The sequence below is a fragment of the Bos grunniens genome, chromosome 18, assembly GCF_055505025.1.
Source record: "Bos grunniens cultivar Pamir isolate PY7600 chromosome 18, Bosgru_T2T1.0, whole genome shotgun sequence".
Classification (NCBI taxonomy): Eukaryota; Metazoa; Chordata; class Mammalia; order Artiodactyla; family Bovidae; genus Bos; species Bos grunniens.
This window is the reverse complement of record NC_141182.1, coordinates 46,931,996-46,958,772: the sequence shown is the minus strand read 5'-3', so window position 1 is coordinate 46,958,772 and position 26,777 is coordinate 46,931,996. Positions and strand designations below refer to the sequence as shown.

The window sequence follows — 26,777 nt, the reverse complement described above, 5'->3', positions numbered from 1 at the left end:
CAGAAGTCTTCACGACGCGGCCCGCACGGTCACGGTGGCCGAGCACAGGCTGGTATCTGATTACTTTCTGTCAACAGCAACGGCGCTTTCCCGGCCTTGGACTACATTTCCCTTAAGGCTTTGCTGGTTGACACTCTACGTCTCTCCGTCTCTTTCCCCCAGCCAACTTGGCGGCCTCTTCCTGTGATTATGAGGCTCTCAGAGTGAGTAATCCTGACTTGGAGGAAGATAAGTTCAGGCATGGTGGAAGGTTTGGAGAGGGAACCCCTTTCTTTGAAGGCTTTCGTGGGCAGTGTCAAACGGGCCAAGCCCAGACTGTGCGGTATGAGGACGCCATCTTTCTGTGGCTGGACTGGCTCTGGACTACGTTTCCCAGAGTCCACAGTGGCCCAGCGTTAGGTCTCTCTTGACGTCGTGGCGAGATCTTTAGCTCCGCAGGGACCCGGACGCGACCAAGGGAAGGCAGAAGGTGAGGGGTCTGGGACTCTGGGGCGGGGACGGGGCGTGTCCAGAGAGCCTCGGGTTTTTGCGGGCTGGCGGCTGAGGATGCGAGATTCTGTATGTGGCTGTGTGTGTCATAGTGTGAGCAGATCATGCGACTGTGTGTGCCTTATTGGGTGTGAGGTTGTGACTGTGTATAAAGATGTGGAGGTGTCTCATTGTGTGGTTGTGTCCTTGTGTGTCCTAAAAGCGAATATGTGGTTGTATTTGTGTGATTCTGACCATTTGTTCAGCACCAAGTGTAGCTGTGAGGTGCCTGTGACTCCAGTGCTCTGACAGATTGTGACTCCAGACAGTATCGGGATGGGGTATGATGTCCATTCTTCTCTGCTCACCCTTGCCTGTGCCGGAGAGTTGGGCGATGAACCTTTAAAAATGCCCTGATCCCTCACGATTGCTTTTTCTTGATTCTTCTCCAAGAGATATATTGAGAGAACTACTGTTGAACATTAAAAAGCCAGGTTCTCCGTCCATCAGTTTTTCTTCTTTCCCTGAAACCCTTGTTTTTCGAGATGTGTGCTTAAACACATACACAAGTAATTCAGCCAAATGTGAGGATTAATTGGCTTTATTCAACTTCTGAATCCGGCAGTATCCCATCTGCTGCTGCCAAGTCACTTCAGTCGTGTCCGACTCTGTGCGACCCCATAGACGGCAGCCCACCAGGCTCCCCTGTCCCTAGGATTCTCCAGTCAAGAACACTGGAGTGGGTTGCCATTTCCTTCTCCAATGCATGAAAGTGAAAAGTGAAAGTGAAGTCACTCAGTCGTGTCAGACTCTTAGCGACCCCATGGACTGCAGCCTACCAGGCTCCTCCGCCCATGGGATTTTCCAGGCAAGAGGACTGGAGTGGAGTAGCTACTCCAAAGGGTTGTACAAAATGGAAGTTTTTTACGGGCAGTAGAAAAGTGGGGCAAGAAGTTATTAGCAAAAGAAAAGAAAGGATTATTTTAGGCCAGGACATCTTTTTGGGGAAGGGAATGGCAGGGATCTTATCATGCAGATTACCTCACTGCTGCCAAGCAGGAAATTTCAGATCGATTTGTTTAAAGAGCACATTTTCTTGAGAAACATTTAAACTGGAATTAAGTCTCGGTTTGTTGTTATGGGACACATGACTCCATTTTAGGCTTTTTTTTTTAACACGTGCTTTCCTTTTCTTCTGAAACTTCTTGCCTAACAAAGCCCCACACCACCATTCACCTCCAAGTGAACTGGAGTCCTGTATTTGCCGTTGGAGTCAATTACTCAGTGCCATAAAGGTAAACTGAAAGGCCCACACTTTGCATATTCCCTGCACACCTAGTGTTCATCTAAATGTTTTAAGCTTTTCATTTTAAATGCTAAAAAATAAAAATAAATACTTAAAACTGTTGCAAAAATAGAATTCCCAAATACTCTTAATCCAGCTCCTCTGTCAAGACCAGGAGATTAACAGATACACTGATAGATACTGATATTGTTGTTGTTGTGTTACTGGGTCCAAGGTTGCTCTGCTCACCACAGGTAGGATAATGAATCCGGGAGACGAGGTGTTGAGGCAAGGAAGAGACTTTAATCCAGGGAGTAGACCAACCAAGAAGATGGCAAGCTAGTGCCTCAAAATAACCGTCTTATTGGGGTCTAGATGCCAGGTTCTTTTATAGATCAGAGAGAAAGAAGCGATGAGGAACTAAAGTCCAAAGACAGAATAGAAATGGAGATGCAGGGGGGAAGTCAACTGAAAGGGTCTTTAGTCTTGCAAAATATCTCCAAGGGAACGTTCAGCCTTCGGAAGGGGTATGTTAACCTCTTCTATTCACAGGTGGGCAGGGACAAACTATCTATCAGCTGAACAAAGGCACTTTAGTTTACAGTCGAGCAGAGGGGCAGGGTCCTTCAGGTAAGCCATTGAGTATGATTATAATAATAAAAGCAAGTCAAAGAAACAGTTTTCAACATGAAGTCAGAACTGGCTTCCTCCCTGCAACAGTTGTTGTTCAGTTGCCCAGTCATGTCCGACTCTTTGTGACCCCATGACTGCAACGTTCTAGGCCTCCCTGTCCCTCACCATCTCCTGGAGTTTGCCCAAGTTCATGTTCAGTTATACTAAGAGTTAATAATTAATCTACAACTTTTGTTCAGATTTCATCAATGTGGCTTAACTGTCGTGTTTCTGGACAAGGATCCAATCCAGGATCATATGTTGCAGTTAAGTTGGTAACTGTCCTTAATCTTCTCTTTTAATTTTATTGTATTATTATTAAAAAAATTTTTTTTGCTACACTGCATAGCACGTGGGATCTTAGACTAGGGATCAAATCCCATGTATTGGACACATGGAGTCTTAATGACTGGACTATGAGGGTGGGGGTGGGGAAGTCCTCCTTAGTCTTCTTTGATCTGAAACAGTTACTTACTAGGGCTTCCCTGGTGGCTCAGATGGTAAAGTGTCTACCTGCAATGTGGGAGACCTGGGTTCAATCCCTTTGTCGGCAAGATCCCCTGGAGAAGGAAATGGCAACCCACTCCAGTACCTTTGCCTGGAAAATCCAGTGGACAGAGGAACCCTGTAGGCTACAGTCCATGGGGGTTGCAGAGTTGGACATGACTTAGTTTTTCATGACCTTGACACTTTGGAAGAGAACTGGCAATTTATTTTGTAAATTCTGCAATGTATAATTTACAGCCTCAATTTGAAGTTGTCTGACACTTCCTCATAATTAAATTCAGAGTATGCAGTTGAGGCAAAATGAAAGTCACTCAGTCGTGAAAGTCGCTCCATTGTGTCCAGCTCTTTGTGACCCCATGAACTGTACAGTCTCTGGAATTCTCCAGAACAGAATAGTGGAGTGGGTAGCTGCCATTCTCTTCTCCAGGGGATCTTCCCAAACCAGGGATCAAGCCCAGGTCTCCTGCATTGCAGGCAGATTCTTTACCAACTGAGCCACCAGGAAATCTCTATTGGGAGACATAAGATCAATTTGTCTCATTATTAGCAATGTTAACTTTAATTTGCCAGGTTTCATCACTGCAAAGTCATTCTTTTTTAATTACAATTAATGTGTCTTATGGAGAATTACTTTTTAGTCTATATGCTGTTTCTTATCCCACTTTCACCTACTACATCAATTGATAAATTCTTGCCTGAAAATTTATTACCAGGTATTTTCCAAATGCTTTTTTTTTTCAGATTCTGTTATTTATTCTATATTTATTCATTATATTTTTGTTAGAAATAAATTTTCCTTCTCCCCATTTAACTTACCAACTCTCTGGATTTAAGTACTGTAGGTTACAATCCATTACTATCACTATTTTATTGCTGAATTATCCCAAATTTGACCACTGGAAAATCCTTTGGATTGGCTTCTGTATCCTTTCAGTGTGTCCGCTTAATGTATTTATTTTTAGTATTTCCTTATTTTCCTGCACCACAAGATGTTCCAGGTTGATACTGTACTTTCCCAGCCCTAGTCTTTATGAAGTGACTTAGCAGCAGCAGCAGCATACTGATATAGATAATCCATGATTTCATATGATCTCTCCAGTTCAGTACCACAGCACTTCTAGCCTTCTCCATTTCCTTTTCTGGAATTCCTTTCTCTGACAGTAAAAAAAACTTGGCTTTCATTAACCACATATATTTATTTATTTTCTCAGTCTTAAGTAGAAAGTAGTTTAAGAATTGCTAACCCATATCCCCAAACCTCATACGGTACTTTTTGTACTTAGTCTTATAGTCCATAGTGAAAACACAGTTGTTGTTTATTCACTAAGTCTTGTCCAGCTCTTTGCAACCCCGTAGACTAGAGCCCACCAGGCTTCTCTGTCCATGGTATTTCCCAGGCAAGAATACTGGAGTGGGTTGCCATCTTCTTCTTTGGGGGATCTTCCCAACTCAGGAATCGAACCCACGTCTCCTGCATTGGCAGGTAGCTTCTTTACTACTGAGCTACCAGGGAAAGCTCCCAAAATACAGTACCCAACCCCAAAAATGAATAAAAATAGTTTTCCCTGTACCTTTCTATATGGTAACATTACTCATTTGTAATATACCTGGGTTCATTTGATACTATATGTATTTTATTTGGGGTTCCCAAACACACATCACACATCTTGGTTGATTGTAATTGTTTTTTGAGTATGTGAAACTTTAACATATTGTGAAAGACAGAATTAGATCAAAAGGTCTACTCAGTTATTCCTCCATCATTCCATCTCTTCTAATTTCATTCTCCCATTCTTTCCACACTGTTCCCAGTCACCCATTGTAGGTAACCAACCAATCTCAGCTTGTTGGGGGTTTTATGGTTTAATATACATAACATAAAATTTGCATTTTAATTCTGCTGTTCAGTAACATTAAATGCATTTACATTGTGCATATATACCACATTATGTTGATTGGTTTATTTATCCGTGAGAGCTTAGGTTACTAACATCTTTTCACTTTTGTGAATAATGCTGCTGTGAACATGGGTTTACAATGATCTGTTCAGGCCCTGCTTTTCCTTCTTTTGGTTATATATCCAGAAGTTGAATTGCTGGATCACATAGTATGTTTATTATTTTGAGGAATCACCATACCATTTTCTAAAAGAGCTGCACTGTTTTATTAATACATTCCTACTGGCAGTGCACAAGGGTTCTGATATCTCTACATCCTTGCCAGTGCCTGTTTCTTTCTGATTTTTCTTTTTTCTTTTTTTTAATAATACCCATCCTAATGAGTGTGAAGTGGTATCTCATTATGGTTTTGATTTTTGTAAATTGTCCATCTCTTTTTCCTGTTTACATTCATGGTGCTTTTTTGATTTGGGGATTTTTTTTTTTTTTTTTTTTTTGATGCTTTGTCACATGTTTAAGAATTCTTTACACATTAGGAGTATTAGTTCCTCATCTGTGATGTATGGTGCAAATGTTCAATATTTTCTCCCTGTTTGACAACTATCTTTTGACTTTGCTTCCCTGGTGGCTCAGCAGTAAAGAAGCTGTCTGCAATGCAGGAAACCCGGGTTCTGTCCCTGGGTCAGGAAGATCCTCTGGAGAAGGGAATGGCAACCCACTCCAGTATTCTGGCCGGGGAAATCCCACGGACAGAAGAGCCTGGCCAGCTACAGTCCAAGGGGTCGAAGAGTTGGATACTACTGAGTGACTAACACACACTTTTGACTCTGTTTATGTTATTTTTTTTTCCATTGAATGTTTTTAATTTTATATAGTCAAATTACCAGTATTTTCCTTTATTGTTTCTAGATTTTGAAAGCCTTTCTTGATCTCAGAATTAAAGGGGAATTTACATGTGTTATCTTCTAATAATTGTAGGGTTTCATCTTTTACATCAAGCACCCTGATCCATTTGGAGTTTAATCTTGGGGTATGGATTTAATTTTGTATTTTCTAAAGGGCTCTACAGTTTTCCTAGCACCATTTATTAAAAATTTTCTTTGCCCCAGTGATTTGAAATGTGATCTCTATCATATACTAAATGTCCTTATATACTTGGTTCTCTTTATAGGCCTTTGGGTCTCTTCCACTGGTTTTTCTGTTTATGAACTACTGCCACACTTTTTTTAATTAATGAGGCTTTATGGTACATTTTAATACAGGAAAGTACAGCTACTTTCCTGATGTTCATTTTTTTACTGTCAAATTGTTCTGTTTCTCTTTTATACCATCTCTGCAGCAAAGAGTTCTGTTAGCATAGACCTACATCTCTCTTTTTTTGATAGATCATATGATAATTCTATTTTTATTTATTTTAAATTAACTTTTATTGGAATATAGTTGCTTTACAATGTGTTAGTTGTACAGCAAAATGAATCAGCCATACATACACATATATCCTCTCCCATTTGGACTTTTTTTTTTGTTTTTTCCATTTGGACTTTTTATAATGAATTCCTTTGGGTCAGGCATTAGACATTTATTAAGAATTACAAATATGCAAAATCCTAACCTAGAACACAGGGAGACAAAATACTTTAAAAAAGTGAGTCTCTATTTTTAAATTACAGATAATATAATATGGGAGATAAAACTGGTATACAAATGTCCAAAGCAAAGGATGATAAAGGGCACTAGTTCACTCTGCTATTACGCTGTATGAATTCTTAGGAGGAAGATATTTGTATGACCAGAGAGCAGTCATTGTCATGTCATCACATCTAAGTCAAACTGATCCCATAAGAACTCTGAGGAGGTGAATTGAGTCACCTGTATTTCCTGCAATTTTCATTCTAATTTTCAGAAATCCAAAATATGACAAGAGGAGCAAGGTGCCTCTCTAGCTGTTCAGAGAACCCTGAGGCCAATAGGGCAGGTTACAAAAACATCATAAACCCATCTGGCAAGAAGAGCTGAAAGGAAGCATCACTATACACAGGACTTGGCCTCAGTGACTTTTAGGTTCTTTTCCAGCCACATAAATGTAGTTACCAAATCAAGAAGTTTGCAACTATTGGGAACTGACCAAGTAAAAATAACAAAAGCCATTCTGTGAAAGAGAACTGCTTTTGAATATCCTGAGCTATTATTTCATATTCAAAGGAAGATTCTTAGAAAAGTACTTTCTTTTTCATCTGCTACTTGTCGGAGAAGGCGATGGCACCCCACTCCAATACTCAACCATCCCATGGATGGAGAAGCCTGGTAGGCTGTAGTCCATGGGGGCACGAAGAGTCAGACACGACTGAGCAACTTCACTTTCACTTTTCACTTTCACTTTTCACTTTCATGCATTGGAGAAGGAAATGGCAACCCACTCCAGTGTTCTTGCCTGGAGAATCCCAGGGACGGGGGAGCATAGGTTATATTTAAAAATTAATGCGTGGTTATTGAAAAAATACACTTAAGTAAAACTAAGAAAATTGACAATCACAACCCAGAAATAACCAAAGTAATCTGTAAGGATAAAAATTTCCAGAGGGACTTCTACTGGCTGTCTAGTAGTTAAGATTCCACACTTCTAGTGCCTCCACCGCAAGGGGTGCAGGTTTGATCCCTGGTCAAGGAACTAAGATCCCACATGCCTCACATGGCACAGCCAAAAAGCAAAACACACAAAACTTCCCAGATGTGTTCAGTCTGGTTTTTCTATCTTGTCTACTTTGATATATACGTGTATTTTACAAATGAGACCACATGATGCCCAGTTGTTTTGTAATCTTTTATTTCACTAGCCATATCTTGAATATTTTCTATGTTATGAACTACTTTATTACTACTAAATTTGTGAGTACTCAGCATTACCATTTTATAGAAATCTTTCATTTATTTAATATGCTGTTGTCTGACTCAGAATCTTGACCATTGCCCAGGATTGTACATACCTCTGTGTAGATTTTGGGTTGATTTTAGACTGGAAAAATTTATGTTTATGTCCATAAAATTCAATACATATAAAAATATGACATACAGGAAAAGTTTCAAGTTACATCAGAAATTCACTTAGTAAAATATCAGTGTCATGTGAGTATTTTGACAAAGGTATAGGTTGGCTTGTCAACAAAAGGAATAACTGGTTGTCAATAGCCATAATAATCAGTGATCAGGAAGTAATGTTTTAAGAAATTTTCATCTTAATACAGTAGTTTCTTATTTATATGTAGGTTTTTTTGTATTTAATTATGTTTAGAAATTATTTGGGGGCTTTGTGTTAAAATGTGGTACATTTTATTTTTCCACATTTTAAATATTAGGAAAGATGCTCCGAGTTGGAGTTTTTACTCAGGATGATTGCTTTTTCAGGAACAGGTCACTGATGTAAGGTGACAACACCTATATAGACGTGCTCATGACCAGCGACGTCTCCCACTACCCCTACCCAGGCGCTGGCGATGCAGTCCAGTATTCTTGCCTGGGAAATCTCACGGATAGAGGAGCCTGGCTGACTAGTGTCTATGGGGTGGCGAGTCACGACTTGGCGACTAAACAACAGCTACAGGGGACTGGAAAATGTCATCTGTGTGCCCAAAAGTGAGAGGAAAACTAGATGCTTGAAAAACTGGATAATGGTGAAACTTTAGTAATTAAATTAGTAAAGTCTACCACACTGGCTAAGACCCATTTCTTTTTCTATGTATAGAAAGTTGCTTCTGGATATTAGGTGTGAATTCTTTTTAGAACAAGGAAGACATCCTGGGCTGAGGAGAGAGACTGACAAAAGGCCTGTGCATAGGTGAGTGAGTGTGTGCGTGTGGAGTCACTTTAGTCGTGTCTGACTCTTTGCAACCCTATGGACTGTAGCCAACCAGGCTCCTCTTTCCATGGGGATTTTTCAGGCAAGAATACTGCCATCGGTTGCCATGTTCTCCACCAGGGGATCTTCCTGACCAGGGATTGAATCCTCCTGCTTATGCCTCCTGCACTGGCAGGCATTTTCTTTACCACTACCACCACCTGGGAAGCCCAGGTGAGTGAGGAGATGCAGGCAACAGGAAGCCTTTTATATGAAAGCTTATGTCCTCTGGGAACCAGGAGCTCTCAGTCAGTCCCTCAGTGGCTCTAGAACTACGTAGATTAAGCTCCTTCAGTACCCAAGTTCCCAAAGGCACTTGACTGTCACTCATATCATAGCTTATACATACTTTAGGTCTTCTGGATCTCTCTTCCATATCTCTGTCCTTTATCTTCAGAATTCATCTTATCTTCAGGTCTTCTACCTTTTTTATTCCTTCCTTTCACTCTTCTGTAGGCAATCTTATTTAGTATCAGAGCTTTAAATATCAACTGAACATCAGTAACTTCCAGTTTTATATTCCTGCATTTAGACTTTCTCTGAACTCCAAGATCAAACATCTAATGGACATTTGGTATTTCCACTTGGATGTATAATAATCATCTCAAGGATTGACGTAAAAGGTAAAACAGAACCCGTAATTGGTCCATCCAAACACGCTTCTGTCATAGTCCATTGTGTTAAAAAATGGCAACTTCATGAGAATTCCTTGGTGGTTCAGTGGTTAAGCCTTGGGCTTTCACTGCTGTGGGCCTGGGTTCAATCCCTGGTTGGAGAACTAAGATTCTCACAAGTCATGTGGTGCAGTCAAAAAAAGGGCAGCTTTATACTTCTAATTGCTCAAGCTAAAAACCTTAGCATCTTCTTGGCCTCTTTTTTTTTTTAATACCTAAAGTCAGCAAATCCCGTCAGCTCTTCCTACAGAGAATATCTAGATTTTGATCAGTTCTCATCACCTCCCCTGCAACCATACCACCCTAACACAAGCCCTTCATCCCTTGCCAGGATTACTGCAGTAACCTTCTCACTGGTCTCCCTGCTTTGGCAATCCCACACACACACCCCCCACCCCCCACCCCCATCGTCTTAGTCCATTTTTCCATGAATAATCCCTTTTTAAAAAAATATATATATTTACTTATTTATTTATCTGGCTTCTCTGGGTCTTAGTTGTGGCATGTGGGATACAGTTCCCTAACCAGGAATCAAACCAGGCCTCCTGCATTGGGAGCCTGGAGTCTTGGCCACTGGACCGCCAGGGAAGTCCTGAGTGATCCTTTTAAATGAAAATTAGATCATGTCAATCCTTGGCTTAAAATGTTTCAGTGGCTTCCTGTCTTACTCAAGAATAAAAATCAAAGTTCTTACAATGGCCTATAAACCCCATGTGATCCAACTTCCATCTTCCTCTCTGGCCTTCTTTTTCTCACTCACCCCATTCCAACCCACTCTAGTCTCCTTCCTCTTTGTTGGCAGAGAAACCTGCTCTTGTCTTGAGGCCTTTGCATTTGTTTTTCCCTCTGCTAGCACTGCACTTCCCCTAGATATCTGTGTACCACGTGTCATCTTCCCAGTGAAAAGCATCCTCGGGCTGCTCTTCATTCCCCCAGTGCTCCCTGTCTCTCCTTAACTGTTTTATTTCCCTCCACAGAACTTTGACCTCTTTACATATAAACAGGAATATCAATGTCAGTGTATCAATATTTGTTACTTTTTCCATTAGAACTTGAGATCCGTGGGAGAGGGGCTGGATTTGTTATCTTCCTTACATGTAGAACCATGCCAACTGAGGTAGGAACATAGGAAAGAATTCCTGACTTTTTTTCTCTCTCTGCGTGCATATTCAGTCAGATGCCAGAGTCTGTTGATTTTACTTCTCCAGCATCTTGAATTCATCCCCTTCCTGTTTCTGCTGTCACTGTCTTGGGTCAGGCCCTTTGTTTGGGAAAGGACAATCACCTTTCAGTTGATCTCCCTGACTCCAGTTTTACTCCTCTCCACAAAAATAATCTGGCCATATTGGCCCTATCTCTTCCTTCTTTAAGTTCTTCAGTGGCCTTCCATTAATTTCTGGTGAAAATCAAACTTTTATATATTTGATCAGTATTCATTGGTCACCTTTATCCTTCAATCACTGTGGCAGGTGCCATTCACAGTGATGATGAGACCTGTCCTCATAGTTAACGTTGTAAGCATTATCTACATGCATTATGTAGTGCATGCATGCTCAGTCACTTTGGTTGTGTCCAGTTCTTCATGACACTATGGACGGTAGCCCACCAGGCTTCTCTGTCCATGGAAGTTCTCCAGGCAAGAATACTGGAGTAGGTTGCCATTTCCTACTCTAGGGGGTCTTCCCTACCCAGGGATTGAATTTACGTCTTTTGCAACTCCTGCATTGTAGGCAGATTCTTGACCGCTGAGCCATCTTCCTCTAGATTCTAGAATTAATTAAATTTAAATCCAGATTAACTAAAATTAAATTAAGAACTCAGTTCCTGGGTCAGACTATCCACATTGCAAATGCTTAGTTTGCCACATGTGGCTATTGGCTGCGTTATTGACAGAACAAGATGTGTAGATTTCCCCCATCACAAAGGTTCTATAAGACAGCACTGGTCTGAACTCTGCCCCAAACTATGCAAGTTATTCCCAGTATTCTCTGCTCTCCAAACACACCATCTACGTTTGGTCCACTGTTTTTGCCACTACTCTTCACTCTGCTCACAGTGCTCTTCTGTCCCCTTCCATGTGTGTGCGCTCAGTCAGGACCAACTCTTCGTCACTCCATGAACTGGAGCCTGCTGGGCTCCTCTGTCCATGGGATTTCCAGGAAAGACTACTGGAGTGGGTTGCCATTTCCTTCTCCAGAGGATCTTCCCAACCCAGGGAGTGAACCCATGTCTCCTGTTTGGCAGGTGGATTCTTTACTACTGAGCCACCTTCCGTCCTTTTTTTGTCTATTAAATTCTCTGATTTTGGGGCCCCAGATCACATTCTGAAATCTTCTTGACATCACCCCTCAATGATTTAGTCTTCCTTCTGACTCTCCTCACCATAGTAAGCTCCTTGCCTCTCTAATTAGAACCAGCCTCTTAAAAAAAAAAAAAAAAAAAGAACCAGCCTCTTTAAAAAAAAAAAACCCTGAGTTCTGGGACTTCCCTGCAGTTCAGTCATTAAGAATTAGAGCTTCCATCCAACTGCCATATACTCTTTACTGCTGCTGTTTTGCAGAGCACTTAAGAGTTACTAAGTACATATTTGTATAATGCTAGATGAGGTTATAATAATAATTCTTCACATAAGATTATAATTTGTACTTATGCAATGATGATATCCCCCAATGCTGAGCACATAGTATGTGATCAATAACTATTTGTGAATAAATGAATAATTTTAACTTCTAAGAAAAAGAATCTGAAAGTAAAGATAATTAAAAAAAAAAAAAAAGAATCTGAGTTTCCACTGCAGGGGTTGCAGGTTTGATCCTTGGTCAGGAAATTAAGATTCTGCATGCTGCTCAGTGCAGCCAAAAACACAGACAGACCAAAACAACCCCCTCCCTGCATTCTCCTAATTTTGAAGTAGGCTGCTCTCCACCAGCCTCAGCAGCTGCCAGCCACAGAAGGAATCTTATTCTTCAGGAAAGCAGTGGAGAGGGCTTAGGTGGAAAATAAGGATTGCCTGGCCAAAAGGCTTCTAGGAACTGAGTTCTCACTTAGGTCAGTATTCTGGATGTGCCCGTATGCTTGTAAGATGCCTGTATTACTGTGGTTTCCTTGCTCCTATCTGGTTAGTCCAGCTCTGGTTGGAGGCTTTGACAGAGCCCTTCATATGGATGGCATGGCCCCTTTTTGGACTTGGAAGGAGAACGCAGAGCCAGGGACATACCCAAGAGGTTTTGCCTGTTGAGCCCAGAAAAGCTGGAAGACTTTGTCTAAGGATGTCTTTTTCATAAGGTTTGGCCTGCTCAGGTGTGCTCTGCTCCTAGCCTGTAGGTCCCAGTCTGTAGGCACTGTCCTCACATGAAGGCTGAGTGAGTCTGTGTTGCAATCTTCCTTGCCTCAGCCACAAAGGAAGGTCTGCTTGGAACAACTGGGAGCTGTCTAGGCCCCATCTGGGGTATAGATTAGCATTAACAATAGGTGATGCTATCCCAGTCTCTGGGACAGAGACTGTCCCAGCCGGAACCCCACCTGCGGAGATGCTTGGATTCTGTGTGAGTGATGGAGCACATTCACCTTGATTCCATCTTTCAGTTTCCCTATGGTCTAGGAAAGGGCTGGGTTTTGTTAACTCATTAGTTCTTGGTATTAGTGTTGTGTGGGGAGTCAAGGAGGTGGCAAAAGAAGCCAAGCAGGGACCCCGGAAGTACAGTTGTTTTAAGCTTGTCTGTTTAGGTGGTTTATGGCTAAATAAAAAAAAAAAAGTCACTCAGTTGTGTCCGACTCTTTGAGACCCCATGGACTGTACAGCCCGCCACGCTCCTTTGTCCATGGAATTTTCCAGGCAAGGATACTGGAGTGGGTTGCCATTTCCTTCTCCAGGGAATCTTCCCAACCCAGGGATCAAACTTTGGTCTGCTGCATTGCAGGCAGATGCTTTACCGTCAGAGCTATTGCTGCTGCTGCTAAGTGGCTTCAGTCGTATCCGACTCTGTGCGACCCCATAGACGGCAGCCTACCAGGCTCCCCTGTCCCTGGGATTCCGGCAGCCCACCAGGCTCCCCCGTCCCTGGGATTCTCCAGACAAGAACACTGGAGTGGGTTGCCATTTCCTTCTCCAATGCAGGAAAGTGAAAAGTGAAAGTGAAGTTGCTCAGTCATGTCCGACTCCTAGCGACCCCATGGACTGCAGCCCACCAGGCTCTTCCATCCATGGGATTTTCCAGGCAAGAGTACTGGAGTGGGGTGCCATTGCCTTCTCCGGTCAGAGCTACTAGAGAAGCCTAAATAAATGCTGTCTCTAATTAAGCTCAGTTTATGAGATGTGCCCCTTCTCCCCCCTACTCTGTTTTTTCAGGACTTTTTACTTGTTCAACAGAAGAATCTAAAGAAATCCAAGCAGGACAGGTGGTTCTAAAAGCCATGATCCAGGTAAGTGGAAATTTCCTCTATTCTTGAAATAATATCAACATTTGTGTTCCTTACCCTGAAATTTTCCTGTCTTATGTGATATAAAGGTTAATAAAATGAATGTCTTGCTTGAGCCCCATTCGATAACCTGCTCTCAGTTCCTCCATTGCAGGGAATGAATGATGATGCCCCCGACCCTACTTCTGGTCGCCCTCTCTTCTCCAGCAGTGTTCTTACCGGAGCACCAATGGAGCAGAAGTATATTCTCTTGAGAGAAATACGAGAGCTGCCCTTATCAGAGCCGTGGCTAAATAGAGCCAAAAAGAAGATAACCTTGACCTTTTCCATTAACCCAAGTAGTTTCTTTTTTTCTCTTTGATTTTTAAATGTCACCTCCCCCATAAAAATCATAAAACATTTCACACTATCAAAGAATATATACAAAAACCTATCTATAACATGCATGTGATATAAAGAATAATAAAATGAATGTTGGTATATTCATCACTCAGCTTAATGTACCATCTGAGGAACCCCTCCCATATCCCTTCACATATACTGCCTTGCCGGTGTTTTTTTATTTATTTATTTATCTGTGGCTGCGCCAGATCTTCGTTTCTATGTGAGGGCTTTTCTCTAGTTGCGGCAAGTTGGAGCTACTCTGGAGTTGTGCACAGGCTTCTCACTGCGGTGTCTTCTCTTATTGCAAAGCACAGGTTCTAGGGCTCAGGCTTCAGTAGTTGTGGCCCAGGGGCTTAGTTGCCCTGCAGCATGTGGGATCTTCCTGGATCAGGGACTGAACCAGTGTCCCCTGCATTGCGAGGTGGATTCTTAACCACTGGACCACCAGGGAAGGCCTGCCTTGCCAGTGTTAATGACTGTTTAATTTTGTGTTTGTTGGTACTTTGATTCTTATTTTTTTTTACTTTGATTCTTATAATAATTTTGCCATACATGGATTCATGCATGCGTGTGTGCTGAGTCACTTCAGTTGTGTCTGACTCTTTGTGACCCTATGGGCTGTAGCCTGCCAGACTTCTCTGTCCATGGTATTCTTCAAGCAAGAGTACCGGAGTGGGTTGCCATGCCCTCCTCCAGCGGATCTTCCCAACTCAGGGGTCAAATCTGCGTCTCTTATGTCTCCTGCATTGGCAGACGGGTTCTTTACCACTAGCGCCACCTGGGAAACCCACATGGATGCCTACTAAACAATTTGCTTTTGAGTTTTTACTTTTTACTTTTAGAGTTTGGCATTTTTTAATTTGATGTACACTTATCATACTCTATTTTTTACCAGATTGTTTTACTCAGCACAGTGTATTTTCAAGTCTTTCATGTTAAATTGTGTAGCGCTAGGTCAGCCATTCTTAAAGTGGTCCAGGAAGCCTTTGAGACCCTTTCAGGAGGTCTAGGGGCCAAAATTACTTCAATAATAATACTAACACATTATTTCCTTTTTCACTCACAACTCTAATGAGTGTACAGTGGAATTTCCCAGAAGCTATATGAAATGTGTCATCCTAACAGACGGGGGAATTCCCTGGTGGCCCAGTGGTTAGGATTCCAGGCTTTCACGACCGTGGCCCAGGTTCAGTCCCTGGGTGGGAAGCTAAGATCCTGCAAGCCATGTGGCGTGGCCAAAAAATAAAATTAAATTAAGTTGACCAACTGGTTGAATACAGAAGGTATGAAAATCTCTTTCATTCAGCCAGTCATTAGAGATTTGCAAAAATATAAAACAGTGCTACTAAATTCTTTTTTATTTTGACGGTTATTTTTCATCAAATGCATTATTTATATTAACATGTAACAGGCTTATTATTAGTTATTTAAATAAATTGATAGTAATTTAAACATTTTCTCTCTTTTAATTTCTAATGTGGTATATTTTAGTAGATTTAACCAGCATTAACAAAAGCCTTCAGTAGCACTAACAGCTTTATTTATTATACATATATATAATTCACATACAGTGAAAGTCATCCATATAAGTGTATTGTTCCGTGGTTTTTAGTATATTTGCAGAGTTGTGCAGCTGTCAGCACAGCCATTTTAGAATATTTATATCACTACCAAAAAATAATAATCCTGTTTGCTTTAGCCATCACTCCCAAACTCCCTTCCTCTTCCCCTGACAACCACTAATTTACTTTCTGTCTCTATGAAATTGCCTATTCTGGACTTTTTGTATAAAGGAGTCATCCAATATTTGATCTTTTATGTGTGATTTTTCTTCTCAGTATGTTTTCAAACTTCTATCATATAGCATGTATTTGTACTTTGTTAATTTTTATAGCAAGCAATATTCCATGGATATTGTAGACCACATTTTGTTCATCAACTCATCAGTCTTTGGACATTTGAATTGCTTCTACTTTTTGGCTATCATGAATAATGCTGCTGTAAACATCAGTATATACCAGTGTTTTTAGGTGGACGCTTTTCTCTGTACCTAGGAGTGGAACTTCTGGGTAGCTTGATAACTCTCTAACATTTTGAGGAACTGTCACAACTGTTTTCCAAAGTGGCTACCCCATTTTACATTCCTACCAGCAATCTAAGAGGATTCTAGTTTCTCCACATCTTCACTGAAATGTGTTTTTGGAAGTTTTTTTGTTTTGTTTTCTTCTGTTTTTCATAATAGCCATCCTAATGGATGTGAAGTACCATTGTATTGTGGTTCTGATTTGCATTCGCCCAATAATCAGTGATGTTGAGCATCTTTTCATATGCTTATTGGCCATTTGTATATCTTCTTGGGAGAAATCTCTTCAGATTCTTTGGTTAGTTTAAAATTAAGTTGTCTTTTTTATCATTGAGTTGTAAGAGTTCTTTATATATTCTGGATTCAAGTCTCTTATCTGATATACAAATTGCCAGTATTTTCTCTCAGTTTTGTGGGTTGGATTTTCACTTTCTTTATGAAATTATTTGCAGAACAAAAGTTTTTAATTTTGATGAAATTTATTTTATCTTGTTCTTTTGTTCTTTTTGTTTATTTTTGGTGGTTGGTGCCATGCCTAAGAAACCATTGCTCGACCAAGGCTAAGAAGATGTACTCCTATGTTTTCTTCTAAAAGTTTTATGATTTTAGCTTTTACATTTATATCTACAAGCTATTTTGAGTTAATTTGCATTTAGATACTCACTTATTCCAGCACTATTTGTTAACAGACTAATCTTTCCCCATTGAATTAACTTAATTGGTTTGTTATGTGGTAGTCCTTAGGGAGCTGGCAGAAGATGCCTTTCTTCAAAGAGGCTTTATACCTAGGAGTGTCTCACCGACTCAGTGGACATGAGTTTGAGCAAACTCCAGGAGATGGTCAAGGACAGGGAAGCCTGGTGTGCTGCAGTCCATGGGGTCACAAAGAGTCAGACATGACTGAGAGACTGAACAACAAGAAGATGCCTTTCTTCAGAAAGGCTTTGTACCTAGGAGTGTCTCACATTGGGAAGGCTTTAATTTTTCTATTTCTCCCAACTGCATGAATTTTAACCTCATTAAAAATGAGACAACCAGTCATTATGTGTCTCCTAATGAGATGCTACAAGAAGAACACAGTACAACCTCTAACATATTTATGACCCTTTAAAAAATATGGAAGTAGAGCAGCATATTAAACACTACCATGAAGATGTGATGAGCCAAATACAGAATCTGGGAAATGCTACTGATTCAAATGTTTGTTTAATGAATAAATAGCAATAAAACTTTTTAAAGGGGCTGTTAGAGACTTGAGAGATACAGGAAGTCTATAAACTAGTTTCAAGGGGTGGATTTTGTTTGAATCCTGATTTCAACAAACCAACTGTCAAAAATCATTTCTGGAAAAAAAATATATCTTCTGAGAAAATTAAGGCAATTTGAAACTTGACTTGATCTAGTTATTAGGAAACTGTTGTTAATTTTATTCCATGTGATAGTGATATTCTGGTTATTCCCTGGTGGGCCAGTGGTTAAGACTCTGCCTTGCAATGTGAGGGACACCAGTTCAATCCCTGGTCTGGGACGATCCCATATGCCATGAAGCGACTAAGCCCGTGTGCCACAATTACTAAACCAGTGCTCTAGAGCCTGCGTGCTGCAACTACTGAAGCCCGCATGCCCTAGAGCCCATGCTCTGCTACAAGAGAAGCCACCACAATGAGAAGCCCACGCACCACGACGAAGAGTATCCCCCACCCACCGTAACTAGAGAAAGCCCATGCTCAGCAACGAAGACCCAGCACAGCCAAAATATATATAAATAAATCTTAAAAAAAAATTTTAAGTCTAATCTGTTAGATACTAAAGTATTTGTGAGTGAAATACTATAATTTTGTATGTGGGATTCACCTCAGAAAACACCAAGGGTAAAAAATGGAAATGTGTAAAGCTTCTTAAATGACTGAAGCAGAGTAATGGATGCATGGGGACCATTATACTATACTCTATACTTCTGTGGATTTTGAAAAATTTTGTAATTTAAAATATAAAAGTCATTTCATTTATTGGTAGTGCCTGGGTTTATTGTTTCAGGGATTGGTGACATTTAGGGATGTGGCTATAGAGTTCTCTCAGGAAGAATGGAAGTACCTGGAACCTGCCCAGAGGGACCTGTACAGGGAGGTGACTTTGGAAAACTTTGGCAACTTGGTCTCACTAGGTAAGGACATTGTATAATACAGGAGCAGCCAGGAAAGATGGCTGCCAGGGACTACAGCAGTGGGAGGCTGTTATCCACTCTGGCTGGAGGGGGTCAAGGGAGGAAAGACTGCCACTGGAAAATGGTGAGAGCATAAGCCGTGGAGAAGGGCTGGCTAGCAGCAGGTGTAGCTGTATCCAGAACTCTTGGGTCAAAGGAGGAGGGGAGAGGAAAAAGAAATATCCTGGACTGTCTCTTCCTGCCCACTGATGCTTTCCACCCCCCAAACCCAGTGAGAAATAATAAGACCAGGGTAACACAGTCCTTACGTCCCAGGTGGATCAGTGGTAAAGAATGCAGGAGACATGGGTTTGATCCCTGGGTTGGGAACATCCCCTGGAGGAAGAAATGGCAACAACCCACTCCAGTATTCTTTCATGGAAAAGTCCATGGACACAGAGGGGCCTGAAGGGCCACAGTCCATGCGACTGCAAAGAGTCAGACATGACTGAGCGACTGAGCACTCACACAAGCACACGCATGCAATACAGGTAAACTAGGGCACAGCTGGGCATAGAGCAGGGCCAGGAAGAGTGAGGATTGGGGAGAAGGAGAAAGCAAATGGAGAATGCAGTTTCTGGTTTCTTCATGGTGAATTTCTAGGAAGACTGACAAGTGGCTGGCTAAGTTCCTGCTCTGTCTCCAAGAGAATTGTTTACTGCTTCATTGCAGTGCAAATGGATAGTGCCTTGGTACTTCACCTTCCTAACCTGCGGACAGCCTTCACACCTCCCTTTGTGTAACGGCCTCTCTTCCTCAGCGACCGGGGACTGGGTTGGAGTTTGGGAACAGCATGATCATGCCCCATTTCTTTTCCTATAAACAGGACTTTCCATTTCTAAGCCCGATGTTGTCTCCTTACTGGAGCAAGGGAAGGAACCCTGGATGGTTGTGAATGATATGACAGGACCATGGTGCCCAGGTGAGTGAGAGCTGATCCAGTGGTGGGAAGTCACTGGCAATGACAGCCCTGCAGGAGTGTTAACTCATCACAGTAACTTGAGTTATTGTTAGGAAACTCCCTCAAAACCCTGCCAAGGAAGAAAAGCCTGAGACATGAGGCCATAAAGAACAGAGCATCCACTTCCAAGGGAACCTCACCCTTATCCCCATTAACTCCTTCTTGTTCTTTCTTCTCTCATGTTTCATCTCATTTCAAAAAGGAATGTGCCCCTTTCTTTCTTTTCATCTGTTCTTAGCATCATTTTTTCTGCAAATGTCTTCATTCCTTAAAAAATACTTATTTTCTTAAAGCAGCTTCTTGCTTTACCTAATTTAGCAATCCATTTATTCTCTTACCTTTTGAGAGGTTAGGATGTAGAATGACTGAGGGAATACTCTAGAATCAGATTTTGCGAGTTCACATCCTGGCTCAGTCACTTACTAGATCTATGAGTTTAGGTCAGTTACTTCAATTCTCTGTGCTTCAGTTTTCTCCTCTGCAAATATGATTAAAAATAGTGCCTTCCTCATGTAGTTATTGTGGCTTCTTTGTGAGTTAGTATGTGAAAATGCCCAGAACAATGCCAGGCCATAACAATAACTAAATAAATGTTAGCAAGTATTTGTAACTGGCACTTGCTCGATAGAGTTGGAGCCTTTGAATACTTGGTTATCAGTTACAACCTCCTGACTTCTTTGTATTGTTGTCATTTATTTCCCTCTGGGAGCATTTTTTCCACTATCTGAAGAACACCCTTAAGATTTCCTTTTGTGTAGGTCTGCTGTTGACAAATTCTCTCAGTTTCTGACCACGTGAAAATGTCTTTATTCTACCTTCTTTCTTGTAGGATATTTTCACTGAGTATGGAAGTCTGTGTTGGCAAGAGTTTTTTCTCAGCCCAGAGAACTCATTCCACTGCCTTTTTTCTTCCAGTGTTGTCAATAAGTTAAGTTGTTCCAGTTTGGGGAAATATTCCATGTGTATTTAAAACTAGTGTTCTTTGGATGGTACATTCACCTCTTTAAGCCTTTTTATTATATGGTTTAGAGTCTGGATGTCCTTTTAACGTTCTCTGTACTTGTACTGTCAAATTCGGAGAGCTGTTAATTGTATTATATATTTTGCTACTACATACAACATTTTTATTAATATAAAGGTGAAATATAGATCCTTGTTGCAAATTGTATTTGCAGTACAGTCCATCCTTCATGTTGCCACTTAATGCTTTTATTCTTGAATTCTAGTTTTTCTGATATTAATATAAAGTGCCCTGTTTTTGTTAGTTTAAAAAATTATGGTGTATCTTTGCTTATCCTTTTTAAAAATTGCCATTTTAAGTGTGTCCCTATAATCAGAAGTAGTTTCCTTTTTTAATCAATTTTAATAGAATTTAATCCATTCTCATTTGTGATCATTCATATATCTATTCTTATTCCTGCTGTCTTATTTTATATTTTCTGTTCCTCATTCTTTTTATTTGTTTCCTTCACATTTTATTGCCTTTCAAGCAATTTAGAGGTACAATAATCTTTAACTTGACTTTCAAGAAATGTGCTTAAACCTGCATTTCTCTTCCCACCTAAAGACTGAAATAGGATTTTTTTCCATTTAGTAAAAATTTTGTTTTTAAATATTTGTTTACTTAATTATTTGGCTGCACAGGATCTTTAATTGGCAGTACAGGAGCTCTTAACTGCAGCATGTGAGAGCTAACCCAGGGACTGAACCAGGCCCCCTGCACTGGGAGCTCAGAGTCCTAGCCACTGGACCATCAGGGAAGTCCTTCTTTCTGGTAAAGTTTTTTTCCGAAATATTTTGAAATCATTTTAGTTTAGACTTGTAGAAAATTTGCAAAATTATTACAAGGAATTCCCAAATACCCTCCACTCAGCTTCCCAGGGTTAAAATTTTATATAATCATAGTATAGTTATCAAAGCCAGGAAATTAACATCGGTATAGTACTATTAACTGATCTACAGATCTTATTAGAATTTCATCAGTTTTTCCCCTGATGTCCTTCTTCTACACCAGGATCCAGTCTGGGATCCCACATTGCATTTAACTGTGTGTCTCCTTAGCATCCTCCACTCTGTGACAATTCCTGTCTTTCATGAGCTTGATCCTTTTGATGAGTTCTCTTTTGGAGAATGTCTCTCACTTGCGTTTGTCTGGTATTTTCTACAATTAGACTGAAGTTATGCGTCTTTGGCAGGAATACCACAGAAGTGATATTGTGTCCTTCTCTGTGCATCATATCAGGGACTGCAACCTCCAATATGATGTTAATATCACTGGTAGTGTTAACTTGATCAACTTGGTTAAGGTTTCTTCCATATTTCTTTCCTGTAAGGTTACTACTTTTCCAACTGTAATTGGTAATTATCTTGGAGGGAGATACTTCGCAGCTACAGAGATATGCTATTTCTCCTCACTTTGCCCACTATAATTTTAGTGTCCATCTTATCTATAACAGTTAATACAGTAGTGTTGCTGTGTGTTGATTTTGGGTCCCTTATTTCCCCTGCATTTATTAATTGGAATTCTGTGTGAAAGGGCTTTCCCTACCCCCTTTCCCATTCACCTGCTTATTCAGAGATTTACTTCTATCAGTATAGGCTATTTATTTATTTATGTATCCTATGAGTTATAGTTCAGAAATACCATTGTTTATTTTGTTGTTCAAATTGCTCATTGGGAAAGCTTTGGCCATTTGGGAACATCTTCAGGTTGACTCCTATGTTCTTTTGGCATTCCCTCTTCCTGTTTTTGACTACTTCCTTATTTTCTGGTGCTTACAACATACTCTGGGTTTATCCTGTGTCTTTCTTGCCTCACTCCTGAAATCAGCCACTCCTCAAAGGAGACCTGGTTTCTTTGATTGGATGGTATGAAATAGTATCTTTGAAATTCTTTTTCTGAGCAAAGTAAGACCTTAAGACCTTTACCATCTTTTACTCTACTATGACCTAGACCAGGGGTTGGCATACTACAATCTACGGGTCATGTCCAGCTTGTGGCCAGTTTTTTGTACCATCCCCAAGCTAACAATGGCTTATACATTTCATAAGAGTTAAAAATTATATATATGTGACATACACTTTATGTAGTCCATAAAACCTAAAAAAAAATTTACTATGTAGGCCTTTACAGAAAAAGTTTGCTACCTCTGCTTGGATTCACCCCACTCTAATCTTGTTTTAGTGATCTGAAATTCTTGCTTCATACTGTCATTTTTATAATTTATAAATGTATAGTTTTCATTATTCTTAACAGTAATGATATAAATCAGTCATCTGCACACTATGAACTATGGGCCAAATCTGTCCTGCTACCTGTCTTTATATAGCCTATGAGCCTGTTGAATTCTGTAAATGCCTTGTAAGAGCGGCATATACATAATTAAAATCATATGCTTATGGATTTATATCAGTATTTGGTAGAACTATCTATATGAAACATTTTCGAAAGTGAAGTACATAAAATCTGATTACAGATCAGCACTAACAGATAAATATTTACCATCAGTTCTGATGCTGGAGAGCACTAACCTTGAATTCCAGTTAAGTGAAATGTTACCTCCTGCAGAAAAGAATTCTATGCTTCTCATTCTTTGACCTGTATTAAAAAAAAAAAATTATTATGCTTTGAATTTCATCAATAAAAAATGTGTAGCAATTTGTTTTCTCTTTTATTATGTAAGTGCCTACATAACATCCTCATTTTTGTCTCTTGAACCACAAAGCCTAAAATAATTATCATCTGGCCTTATAAAGAAAATCCAACCCCTGATTCAGAGATGCAGTTGAAAGTCCATGTTTGAGGACAAAAGTGTATATAATCAAAACTATATTTTCCATGCACTTAAATTAGCCTTAAATTAGCAAGACATCTGTACTTCAAAGCTCAGAAACCAAGAACCAGATTTCTGGTTCTCTTTGTACTTGGCTCTATCTTACATTTCCCTGGAAGACTGGACTCCAGAGTTAAGACTGAATAGTCATGATACATTGAGTTACTCAGTGTTTTCTTTCTGTGTGTATTAGGTTCCTACCCTTGTATAACACATTACCACAAACTTGGTGGTTTAAAACAACACATGTATTTTCTCACAGTCCTAGAGATTAGAAATCCAAAATATATCTCACTGGGGTAAATTCAGGGTGTCCAAAGGGCTTATTCCTTTGTGTAGGCTGTAGGTAAAGATCGGTTTTCTCGCCCTTTTCCAGCTTGTAGAGGCCACCTGCATTTCTTGGATCATAGTCCCCTTCCATCTTCTTCTTCTTCTTTTTTTTTTTTTAATGGCTACACCACACAGCTTGCAGGATTGACCAGGGAAACCCATACCCTGGGCAGTGAAAGTGCTGAGAGCTTTTGAAAGTGTGTTTTAATCTGAGACCTGAAGAGAAAATCAGCCATGTAAAGGGTCCAGGACAGGATTCCTGATAGAGATCTAAGATGGAAAAGACCTAGATTTATTCTAGATGCTCAAAGGAGGGCTGTGGTTTGTTACTTAGGGAGGAAAGGGGAGAGTACTCAATTTGAAGATGCATTGTCTTTGGTGGAGATAGAGCAACAGAATGACTACAAGGACAAGCAGGGACCTGCTTTGCCAAAAACCTGTGAACCATGGCATTGAATTTGAAATTTATTCTAAGTGCAGTGGGGAGGCTATGAAAAAGTTTAAGCAGAGATTTTCATTTGATTGGCACTAGCATCACATGGTAGAAAGTGTTAAAAATATAGATGCCTTATTTGTATGAAATGCCCTGAAAGGCAAATCCATAGAGAGAGAATTAGTGTTGCTCTGCCATTAGTGATTGCCAGGGGCTGGAGGGACTGGAGAATGGGGAGTGGCTGCTTAATGGGCACAGGGTTTCTTTCTTTCTTTTTATTGAAATACAGTTGATTTACATGTTTTGTTAGTTTCTGCTGTACAATAAAGTGATTGTTATATATATATCTGTGTGTATGTATATGTATATTCTTTTCATATTCTTTTCCATTATGATTTATTACAGGAAATTGAATATAGTGCTATACAGTAGGACCTTGTTCTTTATCCATTTTATATATAATAGTTTGCATCTGTTTGTCCCAAACTCCCATCCCAGCCCTCCCCCGCGCCCCCTTCCACAAGTCTCTTCTCTGTGTCTGTGAGTCTGTGGCACAGTGTTTTTATTTGGAGTGATGAGAACGTTCTGGAGCTAGGTAGTGACAGTGATTGCATGACACTGGAAATGTACTCTAAACCACTGAATTGTACACTTTAAAATGATTAAATGAGAAATTTCACGTTATGTGAATCTTAACTTTGTATTTCGAGAAGTATGTACACACACGTCTTGTGCCTACACCTGAAGATTTTGGTTCAGTGTGGGGTGGTTCTTGAAGAACATTTCTTTTGTTACAAGGCTTTCTGGACGATTCTGTCCTCTGGCAGAACTAAGAACCACCGGTTTAACTTGTTTTCTTATTCCTTTCTGGCACCATGTGAGGTCTCATCATATCTGTGCCTTCATGTGCTTTTTAGACATTGCACAGCAATATTTGAGGCTTACACAAGCAGTTCACCAATTATGGTGATTATTTTCATTCTTGTCTCTCTAATCTACTGGAGAATTTTTAAATTTCTCTTAGAGGGAAAGAACAAGTTGTATTTACTTTTTTTCATTTTGCAGACCTGGAGTCAAGATGTAAGACATTTCTGCAGAAAGATACCTTTGAAGTCATGTCATTCAATTGGGAGCTAATGGAAAGCCTTCAGTGCTATGGTGAAGACTGGGCATACAAAGGCCAGTTTGAAAAACAACAAGTAAATCATGAGTGCTGTTTTAAGCAAGTGAAGATCACCTATGGAAACAGGCCTACTTTTGAGTGTGGGCATACATCACTCACCCTACATCCCAGCAGTGAGACTGGTGAGAAATCGATTGAATGTAATGAATGTGGGAAAGCATTCAGCCGTGGCTCACACCTTATTCAACATCAGAAAACTCACACTGGTGAAAAGCCCTTTGAATGTAAGGAATGTGGGAAGGCCTTCAGTCGTACCTCACACCTTGTTCAACATCAGAGAATTCATACAGGTGAGAAACCTTATGACTGCAAGGAGTGTGGGAAGGCCTTTGGTCGAACTTCAGAACTCATTCTCCATCAGAGACTTCATACAGGTGTCAAACCTTACGAATGTAAAGAATGTGGAAAGACCTTTCGACAGCATTCACAACTTATTCTGCATCATAGGACTCATACAGGTGAGAAACCCTACGTCTGTAAAGACTGTGGCAAGGCTTTTATTCGTGGCTCACAACTTACTGTTCATCGGCGAATTCATACAGGTGCTAGACCCTATCAGTGTAAAGAATGTGGGAAGGCCTTTAGACAGCATTCACAACTTACTGTACATCAGAGAATTCATACCGGGGAGAAACCCTATGAATGTAAGGAATGTGGCAAGGGCTTTATTCATAGCTCAGAAGTTACTCGACATCAAAGAATTCATTCTGGAGAGAAACCCTATGAATGTAAAGAATGTGGGAAGGCCTTTAGACAGCATGCACAGCTTACACGACATCAGAGAGTTCATACAGGTGACAGACCCTATGAGTGTAAGGACTGTGGAAAGGCCTTCAGTCGTAGTTCATACCTTATTCAACATCAAAGAATTCATACAGGTGACAAGCCCTATGAATGCAAGGAATGTGGGAAAGCCTTTATTCGTGTTTCACAACTGACTCATCACCAGCGAATTCATACTTGTGAGAAACCCTATCAATGTAGGGAATGTGGAATGGCCTTCATTCGTAGTTCACAACTTACTGAACATCAGAGAATTCATCCTGGTATCAAACCTTATGAATGTAGAGAATGTGGGCAGGCCTTTATTCTTGGCTCACAGCTTATCGAACACTACAGAATTCACACTGGCTAGAAAGCCTTGGTGTTAGGGACGTAGGGAAGCCTTTATGTGGAATTCATGCCTCGCTCAGTAGTAAATAATGCATAATGTAATGTAATTATTGTCAGAGAACCTTCATTTGTCACTTCTATTGTGGAACATCAGGTAACTCATACCACAAGAAAATTCAATAAATGTGGGAATTCTTTTTGCCTCATACTCACTGTTTACTAAGGGAATCAGGGAGCTTATACTGAAAAAATTTAATATGAATATAGAAAAGCCTCATATTACCACTCAAAATATATTAAACTATGAGAATTCCTAATAGAAAATGACCCTATTAAAGTATTTATGGCTGTGCCTTTTGCCATTTACCTTATTTAATTAACATTATCTCACTTCCACCAATTACTGACTATACAACATTGCACAAATTATGCAGTGTCT

General features: G+C 40.3%; 2 protein-coding genes across 10 annotated transcripts in view; one reads left to right on the top strand and one right to left on the bottom strand.

Annotated features, from left to right (window-relative positions):
• Positions 1–26,777, bottom strand: part of ZNF146 (zinc finger protein 146) — a 68,497-nt gene that overhangs the window by 19,951 nt on the left and 21,769 nt on the right. For both annotated transcript variants that reach the window (XR_015145837.1, XR_015145840.1), the window contains one exon: positions 22,978–23,044. The gene's annotated coding sequence lies outside the window, so the exon portion shown is untranslated. The remainder of the gene's footprint in view (positions 1–22,977; positions 23,045–26,777) is intronic.
• On the top strand, positions 2–26,546 carry ZNF565 (zinc finger protein 565). Of its 8 annotated transcripts, XM_086352071.1 has the most exons (8): positions 429–469; positions 2,626–2,700; positions 8,570–8,662; positions 9,255–9,345; positions 13,745–13,818; positions 18,320–18,446; positions 19,312–19,407; positions 25,108–26,546. In XM_086352071.1, the coding sequence occupies exons 5-8, from the start codon at positions 13,810–13,812 to the stop codon at positions 26,358–26,360; spliced, it is 1,485 nt and encodes a 494-aa protein (XP_086208197.1). In that variant the 5' UTR covers positions 429–469; positions 2,626–2,700; positions 8,570–8,662; positions 9,255–9,345; positions 13,745–13,809; the 3' UTR covers positions 26,361–26,546. The 8 variants fall into 8 exon arrangements, with proteins under 8 accessions (XP_086208199.1, XP_086208197.1, XP_086208195.1 ...); XM_086352069.1 differs by lacking the exon at positions 2,626–2,700; XM_086352070.1 differs by lacking the exon at positions 9,255–9,345.